Source organism: Doryrhamphus excisus, chromosome 10, assembly GCF_030265055.1.
Source record: "Doryrhamphus excisus isolate RoL2022-K1 chromosome 10, RoL_Dexc_1.0, whole genome shotgun sequence".
Classification (NCBI taxonomy): domain Eukaryota; kingdom Metazoa; phylum Chordata; class Actinopteri; order Syngnathiformes; family Syngnathidae; genus Doryrhamphus; species Doryrhamphus excisus.
The window spans coordinates 1,100,195-1,115,941 of NC_080475.1; the positions used below are offsets into that span (position 1 = coordinate 1,100,195).

At 42.5% G+C, this 15,747-nt stretch overlaps 1 protein-coding gene across 4 annotated transcripts in view; it reads right to left on the minus strand.

Annotated features, from left to right (window-relative positions):
- Positions 1-15,747, minus strand: part of LOC131136489 (transcription factor HIVEP3) — a 72,399-nt gene that overhangs the window by 19,514 nt on the left and 37,138 nt on the right. For 2 of the 4 annotated variants that reach the window (XM_058083365.1, XM_058083364.1), the window contains 2 exons: positions 13,017-13,063; positions 985-3,333 (listed from right to left, as the gene is read on the minus strand). In XM_058083365.1, coding sequence (XP_057939348.1) covers positions 985-2,980 — 1,996 coding nt within the window. In that variant the 5' untranslated portion in view covers positions 2,981-3,333; positions 13,017-13,063. The remainder of the gene's footprint in view (positions 1-984; positions 3,334-13,016; positions 13,064-15,747) is intronic. The other 2 variants (XM_058083367.1, XM_058083366.1) reach the window with 1 other exon arrangement.

Below are 15,747 nucleotides of genomic sequence, written 5' to 3' on the forward strand. Positions count from 1 at the left end.
CTTGAAACTGATTTTTTTTTATTATACACATTTTATGATCTTGCTCTTACGCTGCCTCGTAACTACTCTTGAGATAATTGTGTTTTCATTGCCAAATATTGCATTTTTATTACATCATATGCATGGCATGTCAACCATGTCTATGCAGACATAATGGACATAAGCAAAAAAGTAATGATTACCTCCAGACATTCATTCATTCATTCATTTTCTACCGCTTTTTCCTCATGAGGGTCGCGGGGGTGCTGGAGCCTATCCCAGCTGTCTTTGGGCGAGAGGCGGGGTACACCCTGGACTGGTCGCCAGCCAATCACAGGACACATATAGACAAACAACCATTCACACTCACATTCATACCTATGGACAATTTAGAGTGGCCAATTAACCTAGCATGTTTTTGGAATGTGGGAGGAAACCGGAGTACCCGGAGAAAACCCACACATGCACGGGGAAACTGCACATGCAAACTCCACACAGAGATGGCGGAGGGTGGGATTGAACCCTGGTCTTGATTGTACAGTGTTCCGATATAATGTTGAGACCAAAGTAAATGATATACGTAAAATCCTGTACCTAACTAAAACTAAGCAAGCAGATTATTTATGGTTCAATGTGGTCATAAATTGAACCCTGGTCTCCTAGCTGTGCGCGCTAACCACTCGATCGCCGTCCAGCCCCATTAGAATTATTATCATCCCAATATTTATTGAGCACCCCTAATAAATGAGATTCATACCTATGGACAATTTGGAGTGGCCAATTAACCTTAGCATGTTTTTGGAATGTGGGAGGAAACCGGAGTACCCGGAAAAAAACCCACGCACGCACGGGGAGAACATGCAAACTCCACACAGAGATGGCCGAGGGTGGAATTGAACCCTAGTCTCCTAGCTGTGAGGTCTGCGCGCTAACCACTAGACCGCCGTGCCGCCCTACCTCCAGACAATAATGTTTTAATTCCAATGTGGAAATATGTGAGCACACCTGAGAGTGTCTGGCTGTGTCCTTGGCTTGCCACTGCAATGAGGCCTGCAGAACCCCCTGACACGGCTACGGAACCGGGGCTTGGAAGATCCTCTTCTATACTTTCCTCTTTCCTCCTCTTTCTCACAGCCATAGCCAGTGCTCGGAATTTATAGTGCATCATCATCTGGGGGCGATCCTCTCTGCAGGTCTTACTCGCGTTGCCGCTGTCCTGTTCCAGTGTTTTCTGCCCCGCGCAGACGCCTGTATGAGCCCTGTAGTTGTCACTATGCTGGAAACATGTCCCGCATACTTTGCATTCAAATGGGCTCATAGTGCTTTGCGGTGGTTGTTGCTGTGGCTGTCTGGCTCCGTCTGTGACTTTGGCTGAAGAAGAGGACTCGGGGGGAGTGTCCTCCAGCATAAGCTCGGCTCCCAAGGGAACCTCGATGGCAGGTTGGCGCCTCAACATACGGTGGGCATGAACAACGTTAATCTCTGCTGCCGCGGCTTGCTGCTCGTCAAAAGACTGGCAGAGACGATAACCTCTGGCGGATCTGTTTCCAGACACCGATAACTCTTGCTGGCTCGTAGATGATGGCATCGAGCGACTTCTGAGCAAGGGCGCCGTTGACAATGTTTGGGTAGCTGATCGATCTGTTTCAGGATCGTGGGAGTGGCTCAAACCGCTGGGACCTGGGGCTTCTCCCTTTGGATCAAATGTGTAGGGGTCTTTTTGGGCGGCTGATTTGGGCGACTCGAAGCTACTTTTCCTTGACAGAGACGAGCGTCGAGGCTTAACGCTGTCAATCTCACTGGTATCTACCACTGCTTCATTGATAGTGATGAGCTTTGTGATGTGTTCAATGACTTGGGTTTTGGGTACAGTAAAAGAAATACTCTTATCTTCTGTCCCAGATAATGCAGAAAGCGGAGAATGAGAATGCTGAGGATGCGGACTCCGCTGCTGCCCTCCCAACCTTCCATATTTCCCAAGAATGATTTCTGCATAGGTTTTGGCACTGGCGCTCGGAGGACTAACTTGGGAGAGGTCAGTGCTGCCAGATCCAGAAAAATAACCAGACTCTGTGCTGCCTTTACTGCCAGGGCCGAGAGATGAAGACGAGGTGGAAAGAGATGAAGGAGCATCATCAGGAGAAGCCATGGGTCCGCGTTTTCTTTCACTAAGCCTCAGTGCCAACCTTTGCTTGACAGCCTGAGAATCCTCAGGCCTTTGGCTTTCTTCTGACCCCCCGAGCAGCTCCTTGCCACCTTTCTTCTGCCGTGCCAAAATCTCCTTTGACGATTTTCTGTGTTGGCCCGTCTCATCTTCTGACTCTGTGCTTTCTCCCTCAGTGGGCTCCTCGGGTTCCTCTCCGATACCGCTGCAGTCTGGTCCGCTTAAACTGGGCTCATCCCGACTGGACATGAGACCTGCTTTAATGCGATGGGCATGGGACTTGCGGTGCTTGTACAGGTTACTCTTGGTCTTGAAAGAAAAACCACAAGGGGCACACGGATAAGGTCTTTCTCCTGTATGGGAGCGAATGTGTTTCTGAAGAACACTTGGCTTGGCACATGGACGGCCGCAGTAAGTGCATACATATTTCCCTGGTTTTTGGGGTTTCTTCTCGCCTTTTCTCGGAGAGCTAACCCCTTCTTTAATCTCTTGGCTTGACTGAGATGGGATCCGGTGACCGTGCTCAACCTGGGTGGAGGATGTAGAAGGAAGAGATGAGGTGGATGCAGAACCTGGTGTGAAAAAGCTGCCTCCTGAAGGACCCGGGGTGTCCGTTTGCTGCCATGCTACCGCTTGCTGCTGTAACCGAAGAAGATCAGCGCGTTTGGGCTGACGATTCTGCAGTCGACCCAAAGCTCTGTGCACGGGACGAGGGTTTGAAGGCTGCTGGGGCTGCTGCGGCGGACAAGACCCGGGTGAGGATTCAGCTGTCGCATGCTGCTGCTCTTGTCTTCCAGAGCGCTCCCCGTCAGCCGGACGGCTGGGCTCAGCTTCCATAGAGTGAGGAGGAGGCCTCACAGATGCATAAGCAAGGGCCCTTGGAGCCTCATGGGCCTAACCGCATGGCAGCAGGGAGGTCAGAGACAAGGGGTTGTGGACAGCGATTGTAAATCCCAACAAAGGGCCTTTTTCAGCGTGGGCCTTAAGTTATTCGAGAGGACCAAGTGAGGCATTGTTAAAACGGGCCCTGGAGCAGCATTGATGTCGGTAAACATAGATCATTTCTCAGTGTATAGCGGCTATACTTCTGTCCAGCTGCAGCCATCCTAACAGCCCGCTCAAGATCTTCTCTGCATCTCCTCTCCTTTGCTGGTCCTCAATTGTGTTGCCAGGTCAAAGTCTCAATGGTTCTAGATCAAAACAAGAAAAACAAGTATGAACAGACAATTCACAATTATCGGTTACTGACTAAACCAAACAAAATTAAGTGTCTTGATAAGAAAATCCATATACAGTTTCATGCTGAAAAACATGGTCAGAAGAAATACAATTTCCAAATTGTCCTTGAACCTAAAGGAACCTAAAACCTAAAATCATGCTGTTTGGTAACAACACGTACACGTACCAGCAAATACAAATGGACGGTGTAGACATTGAAAGGGTGAAGGAAAATACATTCCTGGGGATCACAATAGATAGAAAATATGAGCTGGAAACCTCATATTACAAATATACAACATAAGGTGGCCAGAAATATTTCAATATTGAACAAAGCAAAATTTGTTCTCAATCAGAAATCACTCCACACTCTTTATTGCTCTCTGGTTCTACCATATCTTACTTATTGTGTGGAAATATGGGCTAATAACTATAAAAGCAATCTTCACTCGCTAAATGTACTGCAAAAAAGGTCAGTAAGGATAATTCATAATGCCGCCTACAGAGAACATACTAACTCCTTATTTCTAAAATCACAAATACTTAAACTTTCTGATATAGTTCATCAACAGCTAAAATAATGCATAAGGCTAAAAAATAACCAATTAGCTAAAAATGTCATCCAATACTTCTCTACAAGAGAGGAGAAATATGATCTCAGGGAAGAAGTACATTTGAAACACTTCTATGCTAGGACTACGTTAAAAAGCCATAGCATTTCAGTATGTGGAATCAAACTATGGAATGGATTGAGTAAGACCCTCAAACAATGCACAACGATGAGCCAATTCAAGAAACAATACAAGCAGTTGATGTTTGCTAAATACAAGGATGAAGAGTCTTGAACCAGTCATGATGTGCTATACATATCACTATATTGACACTTACTATGGTACCCATTATGTCATTGGATGGTCATATCACCTCGTACTTTGGTACGTGAAAAAAAAATAAAAATTAAAAAAAAAAAAAATTTTTAGGAAAGCAGGAAGTGAACAAATGTAACAGTTACTGATTGTAAGTACCAGATGGAAGGGTAGGATTTAATAAGCTTTGCTTCTTCCTACTCCTTTTGGACATGTGGAACTGTGAACTGATTATGGGATGCATTCAATTGTAATCTGATGAATGTTTAAATGAAATAAAACCATTACCATTACCAACAGAATAAATTGGTTTAGTATGGAGCTTCTGAAGAATCAGAAAACAGTTTTCATTCATTCATCTTCTATACCACTCGTCTTCATTTGGTGTCACGGGTGAGCTGGAGCCTATCCCAGCTGGACGAGAGGCAACATACAATACACCGTGACCTGTGTCGCCAATCAATGACAGGGTGCATATTGTATACACAAACAACCACTCACACTCACATTCACACCCTTGGAACATTTTTGGAATCTCCAATTAGACTAACATCCCAGTTTTTGGGATGTGAGAGGAAGCCGGAAGACCTGGAAAAAAACCCAAGCATGCATGGGGAGAACACATACTGCAATGTATTGACTATGAGACTAATCACTCGGCTACCGTGTGGTCAAGAAAGCAATTCAATTCAAAATCCTGATATGCTCATTAAAAAATGCACAACGACCTGGGCAGAAATATGTGCAGTAAAACAACACCCAAAGTGGGACCGAGAGTGACTGACAAATCAGTGGCCTACTCAGCAGCCCACTTCCACAGCACAGGTACCAAACAGGAGACCACAGCGTTGGGGCACAGAGTCAAAACAAATATTGAAATTAAAGATTACACTTATCTGATCTGGCACTACCGTTTAAGAGTCAAAGTGGAGGTGGTTGTTTTCTTTTGGATCAGTGGATTTAACTGCAAGGAAGGTTCAGGCTCTGCTACTGATAACAGCCAGCAGGGAGCAGGGCTCAGAGTCAAAGTGTACTTTGTAAAACCTTTCAGGTATAACACAAATACCAAATACCGCTAAATAGATGTACGAGTGGAGAAAAATAAGGCTGATAACTCCATGTTAAAATAAATATATTCTCATTCATCCAGGTCATTGTGTTCTCAGGGCATTCAATTCATCCCAACTGGACTGTTTGGGTTGTCTTAGAAGATATTTCACTTCTCATCCGAGCAGGCTTCATTGGTTCATGATCAAAGACTAGGTAGGACACACACCAGTAAGACTAGATGGGACAGCTCTAGTCTAGTTCATGCTCAAAGACTAAGTGGGCCTCTCAGCAGTCAGACTAGATAGGACACTCAAACTAAAACTGAAGTAGACTAGAGCTGTCCCAGTCAGACTAGATAGGACAGGGTACAGCTGTCCTATCTAGTCTGACGGGTGTGTGTCCCACCTAGTCTTTGAGCATCAACTAGACTAGAGCTCTCCTATCTAGTCTGACTGGTGTGTGTCCCACCTAGTCTTTGAGTACAAACTAGGCAAGCTGTCCTATCTAGTCTGACTGGTGTGTATCCCACATAGTCTTTGAGCGTCAACTAGACTAGAGCCGTCCTATCTCGTCTCACTGGTGAATGTCCCACCTAGTCTGAGCATCAACTAGACTAGAGCCGTCCTATCTCGTCTCACTGGTGAATGTCCCACCTAGTCTGAGCATCAACTAGACTAGAGCTGTCCTACCTAGTCTGACTGGTGTGTGTCCCATCTAGTCTATGAGCATCAACTAGACCAGACTGACTGGGACAGCTCTAGTCTGAAAGCCTCACAGGATAGAGCTGTCCTATCTAGTCTGACTGGTGTGTGTCCCACCTAGTCTCTGAGCATCAACTAGACTATAGCTGTACTATCTAGTCTGACTGGTGTGTGTCCCACCTAGTCTTTGAGCATCAACTAGACTAGAGCTGTCCTATCTAGTCTGACTGGTGTGTGTTCCACCTAGTCTTTGAGCAAAAACCAGACTAGAGCTATCCTATTTAGTCTGACTGGTGTGTGTCCCACCTAGTCTTTGAGCAAAACTAGACTAGAGCTGTCCTATCTAGTCTGACTGGTGTGTGTCCCATCTAGTCTATGAGCATCGACTAGACCAGACTGACTGGGACAGCTCTAGTCTGAGAGCCTCACAGGGTAGAGCTGTCCTATCTGGTCTGACTGGTGTGAGTTCCACCTCGTCTTTGAGCAAAAACTAGATTAGAGCTATCCTATCTAGTCTGACTGGTGTGTGTCCCACCTAGTCTTTGAGCAAAAACTAGACTAGAGCTGTCCTATCTAGTCTGACTGGTATGTGTCCCACCTAGTCTTTGAGCATCAACTAGACTAGAGCTGTCCTATCTAGTCTGACTGGTGAGTGTCCCACCTAGTCTTTGAGTACAAACTAGGCAAGCTGTCCTATCTAGTCTGACTGGTGAGTGTCCCACCTAGTCTTTGAGTACAAACTAGGCAAGCTGTCCTATCTAGTCTGACTGTTGTGTGTCCCACCTAGTCTTTGAGCATCAACAAGACTAGAGCCGTCCTATCTAGCAGGACTGGTGTGTGTTCCACCTAGTCTTTGAGCAAAAACTAGACTAGAGCTACCCTATCTAGTCTGACTGGTGTGTGTCCCACCTAGTCTTTGAGCAAAAACCAGACTAGAGCTATCCTATCTAGTCTGACTGGTGTGTGCCCCATCTATTCTTTGAGCATTGGCTAGACGAGAGCAGTCCTATCTAGTCTGAATGGTGTGTGTCCCAGCTATTCTTTGAGCATTGGCTAGACGAGAGCAGTCCTATCTAGTCTGAATGGTGTGTGTCCCAGCTAGTCTAGAGCCGTCCTATCTAGTCTGAACGGCGTGTGTGTCCTAGCTAGTCTTTGAGCATGAACGTCTTCTAAGACAACCCAAACAGTTGCACTACAATCCCTGTAGTATGTAAACTCAATGTTTAGTTAGATTATTGTTGAGCAGCCAACGCTAATCCCGCCTATCAACACAATTTTTTCCAGACAGTAAAAATACTCCAGTCAGCAAAATGCTCATCTCCTGAAACACGGACAGCCTAAGCATCTCTCTAAAAGGAGGATTATCAATGTGTGTTCACTTGACAGCTAAACATGCAGCTAAGAACACAACCGCTAACTTTAAGGCTATGAATAAAACGAAGAGAAAGAGTGTGACACGGCAAGGTAGGAGAAATGAAAACTCAATGACCCAATGAATGAGTAAACAGGCTCATCAAAAGGCTGCAGTTTATGACAGGGAAGCATAGACAGTTTTTTTTTAATGAGGCTCACTTCAGTACCCCTCCATATGTTTGAGGAAAAACATTCAGCCTTCATTAGAGTCAGTTTAGAGCGGAAGCAGAACAAAAAAAATAATAATCCTGCTGTACTTCTCTAGGAAGTCACTTGAAGGATACTCAAAAGTGTAGCCCACTAGCAATAAGAAGGCGCCATCACCGAGGCCAGTGTGATACATCAAAATACCGTATCTCTCAAATTATATCCTTGATGCAGTGTTTTAATGGAGGCCATTGCATCTTGAGAAAATTATAACAATGCATCAGCGCCTATACGTTATTCAAGCCGTCCTTATTCCCAACTACAGTAAACCTCGGATATATCGGATTCAATTGTTCCCACTGGTTTTGTCCGATATAAGCGAAATCCGTTATATGCGTATACCGGAAAATGTCCGTTTTACACATATATCGGATTTATATCCGGTATATGCGTAAATCGGATTTTATCCATTATAAAAAGGCACTTCCTTGACTATGTTTCCAATGTACCTGGACTGGGCAATGAAAAGAGACGTAAGGTAATGAGAATTTAACTTTATTGGACTTTGAGCATAACAAATTGTTAATTAAGCTAGGCCCTGTTAGCCCGTCAGGCCTTCGTTATTTCCAATAGTGAGGTTAAGATCTCATTCACTGCTGTGCTAGTATTATTGACATCACTCACTTTTATATTTGTCCTAAATCTGGAGCTAGGAGAAAGACAATAACATCAACAAGATTAGCATAACGATGCGGCCATCCGATATATGCGAGGGAAATTTAATGGAAATGCATTGGAACGGGAATGGAGATTTTGTCCGAAATAGGCGAAATCCGTTATAAAAAATCCGATATATGCAATGAATTTTTATTGGAAATGCATTACAGAAAAATTGGTTCTTTTTTATCTGTCCGTTGTGAGCGAATTTCCGATATATCCAAGTCCGATATATCCGAGGTTTACTGTATTCCAGTCCAATCAGCGAGTGCAGTCAAATCAACACAAGCAGAATATTTTTTTTTGCAAGCAACAAAGTGGAAAAAGATGGTTAAAAATGGATATATGGAGAACATGGATGAGCATACAAAAATAAAAGGAGTACGGTAATTCCTCCATAATAAAAGTATTTGTTCCATCGTTGTATAAATGTAACAATAATGTCACATAGCTGTCGATGCCGGCCTTTAAACACTGCGATTAGAGGGATTTTAAGGTTAGGGGAGAACGCTGCTTACATTATTCATGGGAGTCTAGTCAGCCGGCTCAGAGCAGGGGAAACACAGTGAGGGCTTTGCCAGAGAGATGAGGGGAAGGAATGCCTGAGTGGAGCCTCCGCGATGCCAAAACATACACTTGTACACACACATACACATACACATACACATACACATACAGCATGCATACAGCGTATAGCACAACCCCCACGAGGCTGCTTTTTAAATTGAGTATGGCAGCCAATCAGCTGCAGCGTCCTGGGGTGACCTTCACCGTCTCTTTGATGACGAGGGTTTTCCTTTTTCCTCATCCCCATGCCACACCAACGATACATTATCAAGGCGCATTTTTAAATAGTGCCTAATAGATGTCGCTGCCATATATGGCAATTTTTAACACGTGCTACGCTAATTCTACCTTGCAACAAGTGGCTGGGAAAACTCCTATACAGTTGTCCATAGTTTATCACGGGTAATTACTTCCTGTGAAGTGAATTTCCACAAATAAGATTCAATATTAAATGTAATATTTTTGTAGTTGGAGAGCATATAAAACCTTTTTATGACCTTGCAAATATTTTTTTAGCATCATTAAAGCCCTGTAGACATGGTATAACACCCCTATAGTCACATTTATACTTTCATTCATTCATTTTCTACCGCTTATCCTCACAAGGGTCACGGGGGTGCTGGAGCCTATCCCAGCTGTCCTCGAGCGAGAGGGGGGGTACACCCTGGACTGGTCGCCAGCCAATCACAGGGCGAAGGTTATCCAAAATACTTCAAAAATGTATTTAAATGTCTTTGTATTTAAGTTTCATAATTGACATTCATACGTACGGACAATTTAGGGTCGTCAATTAACCCAATATGTCTGTTGCTGGAATGTGGGAGGAAATCAGAGTACCCGGAGAAAACCCACGCACACATGGGAGAACATGCAAACTCCACACAGAGATGCCCAAGAGGAAATTCCAAGCCAGGTCTCCTGACTGTGTGGCCAGCTGTCATTATAAATTATATAATAATTTATCTCATTTATTAGGGGTGCTCAATAAATATTGGGATGATAATAATTATGATGGGGCTGGACGGCGGTCGAGTGGTTAGCGCGCACAGCTAGGAGACCAGGGTTCAATTTATGACCACATTGAACCATAAATAAACATCTTGCTTGCTTAGTTTTAGTTAGGTACAGGATTTTACATATATTACTTACTTTGGTCTCAACATTATATCGGAAAACTGTACAATCAAGACCAGGGTTCAATCCCACCCTCCGCCATCTCTGTGTGGAGTTTGCATGTGCATACATGGGTTTTCTCCGAGTACTCCGGTTTCCTCCCACATTCCAAAAACATGCTAGGTTAATTGGTGACTCCAAATTGTCCATAGGTATGAATGTGAGTGTGAATGGTTGTTTGTCTATATGTGCCCTGTGATTGGCTGGCGACCAGTCCAGGGTGTACCCCGCCTCTCGCCCGAAGACAGCTGGGATAGGCTCCAGCACCCCCGCGACCCTCATGAGGAAAAAGCGTTAGAAAATGAATGAATGAAGATGGATGGATGGATGGATGGATAGCTAAATTTGTCTCACAAAATTTAGCCTTTTTTCTCCCGGATATTTTTATGAAACTTACCGATGTTCTACTGCTGATTACTAAAGAAAGGAAAACGGCAGAAACAAACTTTTTTTCTGATGAAACATGAGTATATTACCATTTTAATATAGCCCAAGAACACAATATTCTGTGTGCCTGAAAAATCAGTCAAAATCGAGAGGGACGGCTTTTGAAAAATGTGCCCTGTGATTGGCTAGCCACCAGTCCAGGGTGTACCCCGCCTCTCGCCCGAAGAAGACGGCTGGGATAGGCTCCAGCACCCCCGCGACCCTCGTAGAAAATGAATGAATGAAATTTAAAATAACCCAACCTCTTGTGACTAATATGGCCTGAAATGAAATGAAAATTCCATATGAGGTTGTAATTTTTGTGGGATCTTACTACAGTTTAAGTACTCACTATCAAGGTCTTGGTTCGTTTGATGACTTGAAAATTGACAAAATAATTGCTAAAATTCTGTAGTGCTTTGTTGTGTGATGTCATCTGAGAGAATACAGTATATGTGCCAAGTATTTAGGAAAGCCCTGGCATGCAGATGTTCCGGAGTACAACCGCACACACACACACACACACACACATCACCTCTCCTTTGTCGAGTCCAGACACTCCACTTCTAGAGCTGCGTGTCAAATAAAACAAACACTTAGCTCAACTCCTGCTCTCATTCATTTCCTCATCAATACACACATGCATCCATTGATATCAATATGAGCTAAATAATAAATTATGTTGCGCCCTGAGGACAGATAAACTCTCTCAAGTGCTTTTTTTTGAAAAAAGCTTCTGTCATCCCCCTTCACCTCCCCAAACACATGCCTCTTTCTCCCGATTCTCTAACTGGTGGTAGCCTGGTGCTGGTTCCCATGGAAACAAACCTACTCTGAGCAACGGCAGATGGAGAGGGAGCTGTAGGTCTAAATTTATCTCCCAGCATCCTCTCTGACTACAAACACACACTGGCAGCAGGAAGTGAGGAGGGGAAATGCTTGGCCCGCCGCATGGATTGACAAGGCTGGCATGACCTTTGACATCCGCTGCGTGACAGCCGGTTGATGTCCGTATATAGTACTGTCATGACGAATACAACGTAGAATAACACCTGAGAGGCTGAAATGATCATCTGTCACAGTTACGGGGGAAAAAAAAGCATACCTTAAAGCAAAACCATGAATGAGATTCTCATTCCTTGAGGGACGCCACTCGCTGATGAAACAACATACCAGAAGCCATCGGTTAGTCTCTAGATGCTCGGGAAGGATCACTGAGTTTGAGACCAGAAAATTTTTGACAAGGATTTTCCTCGACTTTCAATACGGGCCGCTAAATTCAACACAAGAATCAGAGCCAGGTAGAACGCCAAGACTCGGATGCTGCCATGCTGACGTTATCAAGTGTGAGACTTCATTTTGGATCATTTTGTATGGCACTCAAAATCAAGAGGGACGGCTTTTGAAAAACGATTGAATGAGTTAAAGAGGCGTGGCTTACCAGGAGGCATATGCGTTAATTATGCTAAAACAATTTGCTAAACAATATGCTAAAACACAATTAAAAACGTAATTAGTTACCGCGCATCATTGACATCCCTAATAAATATACCCAATAAATAATACTTTTAGATACGGTAAATGAAAATTACAACTATTTTATATCAAAAATATCAAATTTGTATTTAAAAAAAAATCATGATCAACTTTAAAATAAGTCTGCACGGCGGAAAAGTGGTTAGCACGCAGGCCACGCAGCTAGGATACCCAAGTTTGATTCCACCCGCCATCTCTGTGTGGAGTTTACATGTTCTGTCCATGCATGCGTGGGTTTTCTCCGGGTACTCCGGTTTTCCTCCCACATTCCAAAAACATGCTAAGTTAACAAACCAATAAAATAAATTATTATATATTATTTATATTATTTATTTATATTATTTATATTATTATTATATATTATTGTGTATGATTAGAATTACTATTACTATTTTTAATGTATTTAATTAACAACAATTCATTATTTTTTTATTGGGGCAAATGAAAAATAACATTTGAATAAAATAAATATATTAACTACTCAAAAAACAACGCTAAAAGCCATCATCAGATTTTGGGTCAAATTGATTGTACAGTTTTCCGATATAATGTTGAGACCAAAGTAAGTAATATATGTAAAATCCTGCACCTAACTAAAACCAAGCAGGCAGATGTTTATTTATGGTTCAATGTGGTCATAAATTCTTCCACTCCAGCCCTGTAGGTGGCAGTGTTGCCAACTGCTAAACAAATTAAGAAAAAAAAGTACATAAATGAAATGAATGTGGAAGCGCTCTAATAATTCACGCATCATTCTTTACTTTATGCACCCCCCCCCCCCTGCAAAGTTTTATCAATATTGGTTACTTTTGGTGTGAAGTTGCTAACCCACACAAACAAACAGTGAAACACGACATGAGCAAAGGCAGCTACTGCACCAAATGTTTACACAATTTCCAAGAGTTGCGATGCTAAGAATACCCTTTTTTACCTTCATCTGACAGGTACTGAAGAACTAAAAAAAAAAAAAAGTGAGACAAGTGCAAGACAAAGATAGATTTAAATGAGACGGAGAGAAATGGGAGAGGGGCGTCTCTCGGAGACAAGAGTTGAGATTACCTGACAGAGCAGTCTGGTCTTCCCCCCTCAGAGACGCTTCACAGGCTCTGTGAGACAAGCATGGAGAGCCGGAGAGTGAGAGCGGATATGACTGCTTGAGTGGGTGTGTTTGCGAGAGAGGCAGAGAGGGTGGGGGTGAGGTAAAAAACACAGTGATGGAGAAAGAAGGGGGGGGGACACCAAATGAATGTTTCCACTGTACTGTATAAATGTTAGGAGGGGAGGGGGAAACGTACGGTAGAAAATTAAGAGCAATTTATATTCTCCAAGTCCAATGATTAATTGTCATTTTTTTTAGGTGGCATACCAAGAAAGTGAAACTAAAAGCAGACACAGCCGAGAGATGAATATTGTTCTTTTTTTCCCCCAAAATATTCAGATACAGTACCTTGGTTTTTGTTATTAATTCCTTCCAAAAGGTCCAATGAAAACGACCAAGACTGAGGCGATTTTGATTCCAGACACAAAAATATGAACAAAATGTAAATTTTATAGAAAATAATATATGCAGAAAATTCAGCTGCATCGTGGTCGTGTGGTTAGCACGCAGACCTCACAGCTAGGAGACCAGGTTTCAATTCCGCCCTCGGCCATTTTCTATGTTTGCATGTTCTCCCCGTGCATGCGTGGGTTTTCTCCGGGTACTCCGGTTTCCTCCCACATTCCAAAAACATGCTAGGTTAATTGGCGACTCCAAATTGTCCATGTGAGTCATGTTATCAATGTGAGTGTGAATGGTTGTTTGTCTATATGTGCTCTGTGATTGGCTGGCCACCAGTCCAGGGTGTACCCCGCCTCTCACCCGAAGACAGCTGGGATAGGCTCCAGCACCCCTGCGACCCTCGTGAGTAAAAAGCAGTAGAAAATGAATGAATGAATGAATGATTATAGTGCCTGTTTGTCTGCTTTCAGCTCCCGGCTGGAAGTCTTGGTCCTCCAGCTCAGTCTCCCCTCTATCATGTCATCATACAACATCATCCGGGTGACTCTGTAGTTCTTTGCAAACTAACAGTTACACAAGTCACTTGTACGTTGAAAGTACCAACACTTTGATAAAGAAGTTGAAAAGCATTATTGAATTCAAGAAAGATTGCCAACTTGTTTTCATTAAAGGTAAACGTGTTGTTAAATGTTTATTTATCCATTTTTTTTCATAGCATAGAAAAACTGTTTATGACCTTTTAAATATGCTTTTAACATTATTAGAGCTCTCTAAATATAAAATAACATCCCTATAGTCACCTGTACACTTAAGACATGACTCGTGCAGAGCTGAATGAGGCGACATCGGGGGTTCAGAGTTGAGTTTCAGCTTTGCATGGGCTATGTAACGGCCAGGAATTGTGATGTTTGATCTTTTTTTTTTTATTTTAAGGCACACGGAATATTGTGTTCTTGGGCTATGTAGAGTATCAGTATCAGTTCTCAACAAAAAAGGGAGGAAAAAAGGCTTTTTATGGAAAGATACATTCCAAGCATAACTTTCACTTTCACAAATTTAGCCAGATATATTTAGCCACAATGTCAAAACAACAATGTCACAACATAACAACCCAACAATGGTTGTTTTACATGAAAATATATATTTTTTACAACTATAACACCATGACCTAATTTACTATTTTCACATGTGCAACTGAACTATGTGTGTGTGTACACGTGTGAACACGTTAAAATTTCCTAACCTCCTTCACCTACCACGGCTTTCCACTTCCTAGTTGCTGTGAAGCATCTATTTCTACGGCAAAGATGCAGGCCAAGCTCTTATAAAAAGTACTTCTGCCACCGTGTGGCTGTTTTTTCCGCTGAAAACTACACCAAACATGTTCTCTTCTATTGTGGAGTCACATCATCACCTCTTTGTGCATCTTGTACAACAAAAGGCGTATAACTACATCTATGGCAGCAAATGAGTTAACATATTTTTGAAGAACCATGATAGAGTGAAGTGTACATTGTTTGTGCACTTAAAAGATTGATACTGAAGTCATTAAGTTTTTATGGAAAAACTGTTTACAATTTAGAACAACTTGGAATCCAGTAGGGGTGTGTATTGGCAAGAATCTGGCGATATGATACGTATCATGATACTAGGCTCACGATACGATATATCACGATATATCACTGTTAACAAGGCGATATTTTTTTGTTTTTCTTGTAGTTAAAGATTATTTCCTGGAAAAACTGAATTACACCATCAATATGCACTTACTAAACACATTTTTATTCCATTAGAACAGTATGTTATGCTGTATCACAAACTTTCCTCTGTAAAAACTTCAAGTGTAACATTTGGATAAATAAAGCTTTAACATCCACCTTCAAATTTACAAAAAAAAAACCCATAAAAAACAAATAAATTAAATTATGTGTCAAGATCCTGCTCAAATGTTGACATTCTATTAGCTGTGAAAAAAAGCAGAGTATACAGTCCCTGACTTATCCACCATCAGAACAGTATTTTTGTGGAACAAAGTAACTAACATCAGTAAAAAGTCATTTCAGGATGCTTGAAATAACCATTATTTAACAAAATAGTGATATCAATTTGAAAAACAAAATACCTGCAATATCACAGTACTACTTTTGTAGTACACAAAAGGACCTTCGCATTGTTTGCTAGCGGCAGGTCCTCATGGTGTCTCGCAGATTTGTCATGTTTTCCCGAATACTTTATTGGGGCACGACACATTTTCCAAACGGCATGGGTTTTGTCAATTTGTGCACACCC